General features: G+C 43.3%; 1 protein-coding gene across 3 annotated transcripts in view; it reads right to left on the bottom strand.

Annotated features, from left to right (window-relative positions):
* LOC139549399 (chloride channel protein 2-like) overlaps positions 1-12,410 on the bottom strand; it is a 260,342-nt gene that overhangs the window by 13,644 nt on the left and 234,288 nt on the right. For 2 of the 3 annotated variants that reach the window (XM_071359868.1, XM_071359869.1), the window contains one exon: positions 4,219-4,257. In XM_071359868.1, the coding sequence (XP_071215969.1) occupies positions 4,219-4,257 (39 nt within the window). Of the gene's footprint in view, positions 1-4,218; positions 4,258-12,009; positions 12,262-12,410 lie in introns of those variants that run through there. The other variant, XM_071359870.1, reaches the window with a different exon arrangement.

Below are 12,410 nucleotides of genomic sequence, written 5' to 3'. Positions count from 1 at the left end.
TGCAGTTAATACAGGTAATGAGTGGAGAACAGGAGGGCTTCTTAAAGAAAAACTAACAGGTCTGTGAGAGCCGGAATTCTTACTGGTTGGTAGGTGATCAAATACTTATGTCATGCAATAAAATGCAAATTAATTATTTAAAAATCATACAATGTGATTTTCTGGATTTTTGTTTTAGATTCCGTCTCTCACAGTTGAAGTGTACCTATGATAAAAATTACAGACCTCTACATGCTTTGTAAGTAGGAAAACCTGCAAAATCGGCAGTGTATCAAATACTTGTTCTCCCCACTGTATATATATATATATATATATATATATATATATATATATATACACACACACACATATACATACATACATACACACACACACACACACACACACACACACACACACATACATACATACATACATACATACACACACACAATTTAGACAGAGCTTTGGGGCACCGTCGGACCGCCGTCCTCAGCTGGCAAGCAGGTTTTTGAATAGATTAGCATGTATATACACTAAACAGAAATCTAGAAGCAACATGCAACAATTTGAACAATTTAACTGAGTTACAGGACATACTGTATAAGGAAATCAGTCAATAGATTTTTTATTAGGCCCTAATCTACCCACTTGAGAGCCAGGCCCAGCCAATCAGAATAAGTTATCCCCACAAAAAAGCTTTATTACAGACAGAAATACTCCTCAGTTTCATCAGCTGTCCAGGTGGCTGGTCTCAGACAATCCCACAGGTGAAGAAGCCAGATGTGGAGGTCATGGGGTGGCGTGGTTACACGTGGTCTGTGATTGTGGGGCCGGTTGGACGTACGGCCAAATTCTCTAAAACGACGTTTGGAGGCGGCTTATGGTAGAGAAATTAACATTATCTGGCAACAGCCCTGATGGATATTCCTGCAGTCAGCATGCCAATTGTACGCTCCCTCAAAACTTGAGACATCTGTGGCATTGTGTTGTGTTGACAAAACTGCACAGTTTAGAGTGGCCTTGTTATTGTCCCCAGCACAAGGTGCACATGTGTAATAATCATGTTTAATTAGCTTCTTGAAATGCCACACCTGTCAGGTGGATGGATTATCTTGGCAAAGGAGAAATACTCACTAACAGGGAGGTAAACAAATTTGTGCACAACATTTGAGAGAAATAAGCTTTTTGCGCGTATGGAACATTTCTGGGATCTTTTATTTCAGCTCATGAAACCAACACTTTACATGTTGCGTTTATATTTTTGTTCCCCACTCGCACGGACACACACACAGTACCAGTCAAAAGTTGACACACCTACTCATTCAAGGGTTTTTCTTTATTTTTTACATTGTAGAATAATAGTGATGACATTAAAACTATGAAATAACACATATGGAATCATGTAGTAACAAAAAAAAAGAATTAAACAAATATAAATATATTTTAGATTCCTCAAAATACCCTTTGCCTGGATGACAGCTTTGCATTCTCTCAAACAGCTTCATAAGGTAGTCACCTGGAACGCTTTTCCAAAAGTCTTGAAGAAGTTCCTACATATGCTGAGCACTTGTTGGCTGCTTTTCCTTCACTCTGCAGTCCATCTCATCCCAAACCATCTCAATTGGGTTGAGGTAGGGTGATTGCTGAGGCCAGGTCATCTGATGCAGCAATTCGACCATGAAGGCCTGATTCACACAGTCTCCTCAGAACAGTTGATGTTGAGATGTGTCTGTTACTTGAATTCTGTGAAGCATCGATTTGGGCTGCAATCTGAGGTGCAGTTAACTCTCATGAATTTATCCTCTGCAGCAGAGGTAACTCTGGGTCTTCCTTTCCTGTAGCGGTTCTCATGAGAGCCAGTTTGATCATAGTGCTTGGTTTTTGTGACTGCACTTGAAGAAACGTTCAGTTCTTGAAATTTTACGCATTGACTGACCTTCGTGTTTTAAAGTAATGATGGACTGTCATTTGTCTTTGCTTAATTGAGCTGTACTTGTCGTAATATGGAATTGGTATTTTACAAAATAGGGCTATCTTCTGTATACCACCCCTACCTTGTCACAACAAAACCGATTGGCTGAAACGCATTGAGGAAAGAAATTCCACAAATTAACTTTTAACAAGGCACACCTGTTAATTGAAATGTATTCTAGGTGACTACCTCCATGAAGGTGGTTGAGAGAATGCCAAGAGTGTGCAAAGATGTCATCAAGGCAAAGGGTGGCTACTTTGAAGAATCTCAAATATAAAATATATTTTGATTTGTTTAACACTTTTTTGGTTACTACATCATTCCATATGTGTTATTTCATAGTGTTGATGTCTTCACTATTATTTGACAATGTAGAAAATTGTAAAAAATAAAGAAAAACCCTTGAATGAGAAGGTGTGTCCAAACTCTTGACTGGTACCGTACATATCTCCCATGAGGACCGCTACAGGAAAGGAAAACCCAGAGTTACCTCTGCTGCAGAGGATAAGTTCATTAGAGTTATCAGCCTCTGAAATTGCAGCCCAAATAAATGCTTCACAGAGTTCAAGTAACAGACACAGCTCAACATCAACTGTTCAGAGAAGACTGGGTGACTGTCAGGCCTTCATGGTTGAATTGCTGCAAAATAAACACTACTAAAGGACATAAATAATAAGAAGAGACTTGCTTGGGCCAAGAAACACGAGCAATGGACATTAGACAGGTGGACATTTCTCCTTTGGTCTGATGAGTCCAAATTGGAGATTTTTGGTTCCAATCGCTGCATCTTTGTGAGACGCGGTGTGGGTGAACGGATGATCTCCGCATGTGTATTTCCCACCATAAAGCATGGATGAGGAGGTGTTATGGTGTGGGGGTGCTTTGCTGGTGACACTGTCTGTGATTTATTTAGAATTAAAGGCACACTTAACCAGCATGGCTACCACATCATTCTGCAGCGGTACGCCATCCCATCTGGTTTGCACTTAGTGGGACTATCCTTTGTTTTTCAACAGGACAATGACCCAGCACACCTCCAGGCTGTGTAAGGGCTATTTCACCAAGACGGAGAGTGATGGAGTGCCATCAGATGACCTGGCCTCCACAATCCCCCGACCTCAACCCAATTGAGATGGTTTGGGATGAGTCAGACCGCAGAGTGAAGAAAAAGTAACCAAGTGCTCAGCATATGTGGAAACTCCTTCAAGACTGTTGGAAAAGCATTCCTCATGAAGCTGGTTGAATGCCAAGAGTGTGCAAAGCTGTCAAGGCAAATGGCGGCTATTTGAAGAATCTCAAATATAAAACATATTTTGATTTGTATAACACTTTTTTGGTTACTACATGATTCCATATGTGTTATTTCATAGTTTAGATGGCTTCACTATTATTCTACAATGTAGAAAATAGTCCAAATAAATAAAAACCCTTGAATGAGTAGGTGTTCTAAAACTTTTGACCGGTAGTGTATGCTACTAGTTTGGTTCACAAACTTGGCGGTGTCTAAAACGCAAACACGTCTCACATATGTTTCCAAAACTGTATCGCGTGTAACTTAACAGTAAGAAATAATTTATAAAAAACAAAAAAGGTATAATTTCTACACACTTTCATAGGGTTAGGGTTCCCACGGCCATATTTCCATGTTACAGTGCTTGTTTATGGAAGACAGATGGAAGACAAAAGCGAGCACCTGTGCTAATTAGCTATCTAGCATGCTCCGAACACCTGTGTGTAATGGAAGGCCACCAGAAACGTGTGAAAAATACTGTCGGCTGGAACTGTGGTAAAGCAGGCTAAAACAGTGTAGGTAAGGTACATGTATATTTTGCATTTGTGAAATTATTTTGATGTGATATGAAAGTAGAGGCCTTTATGTTCTCAAACGTTTAAACAGGGTGTCAGGATTGTAGTTTACATGGAACAAGCTGTCCTCCATACCATCAGCTGAGATCCCAAGACTGGGAACGGCTTTAAGCCACCTTGGGCCCCATTGGGTTCTTGAGAGCAATCCCTATCCAAACTCCACTTCCTTTAAGCCTAGGTGGTTTCCTGTTTTATGTGGCTACACAGTGTCTGGCTGTGGTGCCTGGTGCAGAGATAATAGATGCCCATAAAGATTCCAGCTTTGATGAGGCTATTCATACACAGTGACTAATTATTCCCCTGATAACCAGTAAATACACTGTAGCATAGACAGACAGCACTGAAACATCCTGAGAGAAAAGGGTGAAAGAGGGAGAGAAAGTGTTGCAGGGTCTCACCTCTCTGATGGTCATGTCATCATCCACATCGAAGTCATCCTGAGAGGAGAGGGACAGGAAACAGATCAACAAACTTACACTGCAAACGCACACCAAAAAGACTTGTGTGCACGCCTGCACACAAACACTACAGACAAGCACAACGTCATAATGACAGTAAATAACTTGAAATACAAACCCAAGGACACACAGTACACTCATACTACAAATAAAACACTTGTCCATGTCATGGCCACACTGCAGTCAAACTGAACACAGTTACAAAATGAAGAGGTGGATGGACAGATGTGACAAGAGACACTAAATTAATAACTACACATATGACCATGGTGGGGGGGTTGAAAACGTGCTTGAAGCAGATAATAATGGGTTGCATTCATACAGCGCTTTTCACAAGGTCTCAAAGTACAGATGGGATGATTGACACTAATGGATTTGACCATGGAGTGATGATGGCTACAGTTTGGATATGAGCCGGGGGGCCTGAAAACCTGAGAGAGTTCTACAGTGCTGAGTGGTACTTAAGTGTGTGTGTCAATGTCAAAAGGCGTGTGTATAGCCCCATTCAGACGGGATACGTTTTACTGGGGAAGTTGGGACGCACACTCAGTCTCCCGCAGCTCTAGGGTTTAGGGAATAGAGTGTCATTTGGGATGAGCCCTCAGTCTCCTGCAGCTCTGGGATGCAGTCTGAGTGAGTGTTTGGTGCAAGCTGACACCAACCTGATTCAAACCTGCTTGGGTTTCCAGTTAATGAGCGAGCGGCACGTCGAGGCAGAGGAGACACTTAGAACCCTGCAGACATGTCTTAAACACAGTCCATGACAATCACAACAGCTCAAAGGGAACTGAAGGCTTTTTTCTGGTTAAACGAGCACAAATCACCACATCCGTAATTTTTGTTACTTGGCAGGAAGGTTATTATCCCAGCCCTAAAAACCTACAGTTTTTTGGCAAATGGCCAGGACCTCTGATAATACTTATCCTGTGCGGATCGTCATCCCTGTATTTTGAGGGAAATTACAGAGTTTAAATCAGGTGCTGCACCCAGTTTGGGTAAAAACATGGGAACAAATTGATGCTTAAAACAAAGTGCTGTGCACGTAGCGTACAGATGAATGATCCGTTTTGTCACATCAACTTTCCTAGAGCCATCTTTTAAAAAGATGAAGTGGACAAGATTGGTAATTGGTAAATTGCCAAATCCGCCAGGAAATTAAATGTCTGCATAGGGTACAGTAAATTATATGTATTATTTGAACTGAAGGCCATTAGTCCAATATTAGAATATCCCTAGACATTTGAAATATCTTCACACCTAGAAGAGCCTCCAGGCTTGTCAAAACTGTCAGCTTTGAATGAGGGAAAAAAATTATTACAGGGGCAGTTTGGCCAAACTAATCCCGTCCGAATTGTCCGGAAAAACGGACTAGCTGAGGTAATAATTACATAACCGATGTAGCACAACTCATTCCACAGGGTGCCGAGTGTCTGCAGGTTTTCTCTCCACCCTTGTACTTGATTGATGAATTAAGGTCAGTAATTAGTAAGGAACTCCCTTCACCTGGTTGTCTAGGTCTTAACTGGAAGGAAAAACCAAACACCCGCAGACACTCTGCCCTCCGTGGAATGAGTTTGACATCCCTGTTCTTTAGTAATACTAGTCCAGTGCGAATAGGGCTTATGTGTGGGTTTAGAGTAATACACGTGTGTATTTTCTGGAAGAGTGTGTTTTCTTTATGAGGGTGAGAATAGCAGTGTGTGTATGTTCTTGCGCTTATCCATCTCTGTCTACATCTACACCTGACCCCTCTACCAGCCTCAGGCCCCGGGGGTGATGGGAGCCCTGAGCTCATTTATCCACCCGCCTGTAGTGGCTGATCTCCCTGTAACCCTGGCAACGATTGCCGTGGGGCCCGGCCGGTCAAGGTGCTCTCCTTACTGTAGAATTATGCAACCAGAAGTCAGCTGTGTCTAGAGTTGACAACACCATCTCCACTCACCACTGATACTGGGCTGACAGTCCTCTAGCACTGCATTTTCCAGTCCTGTTTCCACCTGTTTGGACCTGCTATTTACTAGAGTCTCATGAGGTCAATGGGTAATTTTCTGGCACACATTTAGCAGAATTAAACACATTGGTTACTACCATGTAAGTTTAAAAAAAATAAAGTGCTACTGACAAACCTGTACACCTCTCCAAAACCAGGTGAAAGAGGTGTGTGTCTACCTAATCAAATCACATTTTATTTGTCACATGCACCGAATACAACAGGTGTAGGTAGACCTTACTGTGAAATGCTTACTTACAAGCCCTTAACCAACAACGCAGTTCAAGAAATAGAGTTAAGAAAATATTTGCTAAATAAAAAATGTAATCAAAAAGTAACAAGAAAATTACATAACAATAATGAGGCTGTATACAGGGGGTACCGGTACCGAGTCAATGTGCGGGGATACAGGTTAGTCGAGGTAATTTGTAAAGGGACTATTCATAGATAATAAACAGTGAGTAGCAGCAGTGTACATTTTTTAAATAATCCAGGGGTCAATGTAAATAGTCCAGCTGGCCATTTGAATAATTGTTCAGCAGTCTTATGGCTTGGTGGTAGAAGCTGTTAAGGAGCCTTTTGATTGTAGACTTGGCGCTCCGGTACCGCTTGCCGTGCGGTGTGTGTAGAAAGAACAGTATAATACAGAGATGTAGTTGTTTATTTTAGAACAGTTAACACCTGCAGTGTGTTTTGGGGAGAGAGACAGAGCAGGTGAGACTGTGCATGTAAAGTATGTTGTATGAAGATTATCTAGTCTATTAGGTGAGCAAATATGCAGGGGCCCTTGTGGATATGTGGAGACGCAAGAGTGGGTGTATGAATGTGAGTGTACCAAGGAGAGTGTGTGTGTATGGAAGAATGAGTGTGTGTCTGAGTGAGATACAGACAGCGCGCGTGCCTGTGTGTGCGTGTACAGCCCTCCACAGTGAGTGACTGGGTAAGAGGCAGTGTGCTGACAGAGTGTGAAGCTGTATTGCTTGCTGTGCAGCTTCCGCAGAGAGCAGCATCCCTCCTCTCCTCGCTCCATCCACACTTTCCCCCAAGCGATCAATCTCTCCCTCTATCCTGTACATCCTATAGTCAATAAGCCAATCAGAGCCTGAGGTCCGGGTCAGCAGGGAATATGTTGACATAACCACAACTACCCAATCACACATACCTCCAAGATACACAGTGCACAAAACATTAGGAACAGCTTCCTAATATTGAGTTGCACCCCTTTTGCCCTCAGAACACCCTCACTGACTATACACGGTGTCAAAAGCATTCCACAGGGATGCTGGCCCATGTTGACTCCAACACTTCCCACAGTTCTATTAAGTTGGCTGGATGTCCTTTGGGTGGTGGACCATTCTTGGTACATATGGGAAACTGTTGAGCGTTGATGGATTCTGTTCAAATGTAACATGTGAGTATTAATGGAGTTCAGGCCATGAAACTGTGTGGATGCTCATTTAGAAAGGCTGGCCTAATCAGATAAGAGGACATTTCCTATGATCAGAGAGCAGGGTCAGGCCCTGGACAATGAAGATGGACAGGGTGTGATTCTGACATCTAGCTAAACAAAGAGTGGACCATTCTATGCTGCTGCTACTACTCTCTGTTTATTATCTATGCATAGTCACTTTAATAACTCTACCTACATGTACATATTACTTCAATTACCTCGACTAACCGGTACCCCACACATTGACTCTGTACCGGTACCCCCTGTATATAGCCTCGCTATTGTTATTTTACTGCTGCTCTTTAATTATTTGTTACTTTTATTTTGGGGGAGTATTTTTCATACCTGCATTGTTGGTTAAGGGCTTGTAAGTAAGCATTTGACTGTAAGGTTGTATTCGGCGCATGTGACAAATAACATTTGATTTGATTTGACTCCACAGGGGAGATATGGGAAACTCATTGGGGTCATAAAATGTATAGCTGGGGAGGTGACACCTACGAGATGGTGGTGACTAAAAGGAGGGAAGAGTATAAGATGTGTTGTGAACTTTCTAAATGTATGCACTCAGCTGATGGCATCCTTGGTATTAAACACTTGAAACTTCGAGCTTTTGGTCTCAATTCCTTATTGCAAAGAGGCAACAATAGCATTTTTCTATTTAACAGCGTGAAAACCCAGGAGTGTTGCAGTTCTTGAAACACTCAAACTGGTGCGCCTGGCACCTACTACCATAGCCTGTTCAAAGGCACAAATCTTTTGTCTTGCCCATTCACCCTCAATGACACACATACACAATCCATGTCTCAATTGTCTCAAGGCTTAAAAATCCTTCTTGAACCGGTCTCCTTCCCTTCATCTACACTGTTTGAAGTGGATTTAACAGGTGACATCTCCCTCTCTTCCTTCCTCTATCTATTGGTTGATCTTTCTGCATCTGTGTGTCTGCCTCTTAATCTAATCTAAATCCTCTGCTCCTTCGCTCAGTGTCTTGACCCATAGTGTTGGTCCACTGCAATCCACACATCAAACTACTCAACAGGCTTCAATTCAGGGCCAGCCAAGAATGTAACAGGCACACTCGCTGATAACGCTATTCCACGTGTGATTCTAAAGGCAGCCGCTCAGTGACGTATTGTCTGGTCTGCTCTCGTCAAGAGGAGGGGAGAAATAATGAGAAAACACTGATCTCTGAAAGGCCAGCATCATTTCTCTGGGATGGAATACTCATGTAATTTACCCTGCATCAATATTTCACACTGGAAACAGAGAGCGGTAGGAAGGAGGGGAGGGAGGGAAGGCAGGAAAGAAGGTAGACCGAAGGGAGAGGAAGGAGGAGGTGGGAAGAAGGGAGCAGGGAAGGGAGGAAAAGGAGAGGGAAAGAAAGAAGAATAGTGATGCAGAGCGGTAGAGAAAGAGGGGAAACTAGTGATTTGGAGAGAGGAAAAGGAGGCGGTGAACTACAGCTCAGGGGGAGAAAGAGAATAACTGGATTTATTTTAGATACGGGGGTGTAGTATAGACAGAAGTCTTGGGAAAATATTTTTATACATTTGTTTGTTCATAATTTATGTTTAGGGCCTCTGTGGACAAATGGATTCTGAGTACACACGCAGTACACATGCACTCCCTCTGGAATACTAATAACTAGAATCAACACTAAGAACACCCTAGCACAAAACACAAACATCAAAGATTTATAATGACTAATATGCCTCTATTTAACTTCAAATCAAATTGTATTTGTCACATGCGCCAAATAAAACAGGTGTAGCCCTTACAATGCTTACTTACAAGCCATTAACCAACAAGGCAGTTCAAGAAATAGAGATAAGAAAATATTTATAAAATAAACTAAAGTGAAAAAAACATATAAAAAAATTAATCAAAACAGTAACACAAGAAAACTACATAACAATAACGAGGCTATATACAAGGCGTACTGGTACCGAGTCAATGTGCGGGGGCACAGGTTAGTCGAAGTAATTTGTAAAGTGACTATGCATAGATAATAAACAGTGAATAGCAGCAGTGAAAAGGGGGGGAGGGGTCAATGTAAATAGTTTGGGTGGCTTTTGATTAATTGTTCAGCAGTCTTATGGCTTGGGGGTAGAAGCTGTTAAGGAGCCAGGCCCGCTTGTTGTGTGTTAGCAGAGAGAACAGTCTAGGACTTGGGTGACTGGAGTCTGACAATTGTTTTATATACCACCTAGTATTTAAAGGTCCTGGATGTCAGGAAGCTTGGCCCCAGTGATGTACTGGGCCATACGCACTACCATCTGTAGCTCCTTACGATCAGATGCCCGATGATGCAACCAGTCAGGATGCTCTCGATGGTGCAGCTGTAGAACTTTGAGGATCTGGGGAACCATGCCAAATCTTTTCAGTCTCCTGAGGGAGAAAAGGTGCTGTTGTGCCCTCTTCACAACTGTCTTGGTGTTTTTGGACCATGATAGTTCGTTGGTGATGTGGACACCAAGGAACTTGAAACTCTCGACCCACTCCATTTCAGCCCCGTCGATGTTAAAATGGGGGCCTGTTCGGCCCTCCTTTTCTTATAGTACACGATCAGCTCCTTTGTCTTGCTCACGTTTAGGGAGAGGTTGTTGTCCTGGCACCACACTTCCAGGTCTCTGATCTCCTCCCTATAGGCTGTTTCATCGTTGTCGGAGATCAGGCCTACCACTGTTGTGTCGTCAGCAAACTTAATGATGGCGTTGGAGTCGTGCTTGACCATGCAGTTGTGTGTGAACAGGGAGTACAGGAATGGACAAAGCACGCACCCCGGCCCCAGTGTTTAGGATCAGCGTGGCAGATGTGTTGTTGCCTACCCTTACCACCTGGGGGCGGCCTGTCAGGAAGTCCAGGATCCAGTTGCAGAGGGAGGTGTTCAGTCCCAGGGTCCTTAACTTCGTGAAGAGCTTTGTGGCCACTATGGTGTTTAATGCTGCACTGTAGTCAATGAACAGCATTCTCACATAGGTGTTCCTTTTGTCCAGGTGGGAAATGACAGTGTGGTTTGCGATTGAGACATCTGTGTATCTGTTGGGGCGGTATGCGGAGTGGGTCTAGAGTTTCCGGCATGATGGTGTTGACGTGAGCCATGAACAGCCTTTCAAAGCATGAGTGTTACAGGGCGGTAATCATTTAGGCAGGTTACTTTTGCTTTCTTGGGCACAGGGACTATGGTGGTCTGTTTGTCGGTACTACAGACTCGGTCAGGGAGAGGTTGAAAATGTCAGTGAAGACACTTGACAGTTGATCCGCGCATGCATTGAGTACACATCCTGGTAATCCGTCTGGCCCCGCAGCTTTGTGACTGTTGACCTGTTTAAAGGTCTTGCTCACATTGGCTACGGAGAGCGTGATCACACAGTCGTCCAGAACAGCTGGTGCTCTCATGAATGCTTCAGTGTTGCTGGCCTCGAAGCAAACATAAAAGGCATTTAGCCCGTCTGGAAGGCTCGCGTCACTGGCCAGCTCACGGCTGTGTTTCCCTTTGTAGTCCGTAAAAATTTTCAAACCCTGCCACAGCCGACGCGTGTCAGAGCCGGTGTAGTAGGATTCAATCTTAGTTCTGTATTGACGCATTGCCTATTTGATGGTTCGTCTGAGGGCATACCGGGATTTCTTATAATTGTCCGGATAAGAGTCACGCTAACTCTAGCCTTTAGCTCGGGGCGGATGTTGTCTGTAATCCAGGGGTTCTGGTTGGGAAATGTACATACGGTCACTGTGGGGATGATGTCATCGATGCACTTATTGATGAAGCCGGTGACTGAAGTGGTGTATTCCTCAAAGCCATTGGATTAATCTGGAACATATTCCAGTCTGTGCCAACAAAACAGTCCTGTTGCATAGCATCCGTGTCATCTGACTACTTCCGTATTGAGCGAGTCACTGGTACTTCCTGCTTTAGTTTTTGATTGTAAGCAGGAATCAGTAGGGTAGAATTATGGTCAGATTTGCCAAGTGGAGGGCGAGGGAGAGCTTTGTATGCATCTGTGTGTGTGGAGTAAATGTGGTCTAGAGCACCCCCCCCCTGGTTGCACCTGTGACATGCTGATAGAAATGAGGTAAAATGGATTTAAGTTTGCCTGCATTAAAGTCCCCGGCCACTAGGAGCACCGCTTCTGGATGAGCATTTTCTTGTTTGCTTATGGCCTTATACAGCTCGTTGAGTGCAGTCTTAGTGCCAGCATCGGTTTGTGGTAGTAAATAGACGGCTACAAATAATATAGATGAGAACACTTGGTAGGCAGTGTGGACTTCTTTAATATTAGACATCGCACACCAGCAGGTATTGACAAAGAGACACACCCCCACCCCCTGGCTTACCAGACGTAGGTGATCTGTCCTGCCAATGAACGGAGAAGCCAGCCAGCTACTTGTTGGTGAATTCTTACACCCCCTTTCCCCCAATCTTTTCAAACTGATGATGGGGATTTGGACCTTGTCTTGACAAAGCAGTATAACCTTTGAGTTGGACTCAAAATTCTTCATCCAGTTTGAGGTGAGTAATCGCTGTTCTGATGTCCAGAAGCTTTTTTCGGTCATAAGAGATGGTAGCAGCAACATTATGTACAAAAAACAAAACAAAAAACAAACAGGACAATTGTTTAGGAGCCCGTAAAACGGCAGCCATCCATTCTATTGCAGCTCACCAAAACATTCAGGGCATCAATACTGTAC

The sequence above is a fragment of the Salvelinus alpinus genome, chromosome 22 (genome assembly GCF_045679555.1).
Source record: "Salvelinus alpinus chromosome 22, SLU_Salpinus.1, whole genome shotgun sequence".
Taxonomy (NCBI): Eukaryota; Metazoa; Chordata; class Actinopteri; order Salmoniformes; family Salmonidae; genus Salvelinus; species Salvelinus alpinus.
Note: the sequence above shows the minus strand (reverse complement) of the source record. Positions and strands in the feature narration are given on the sequence as shown.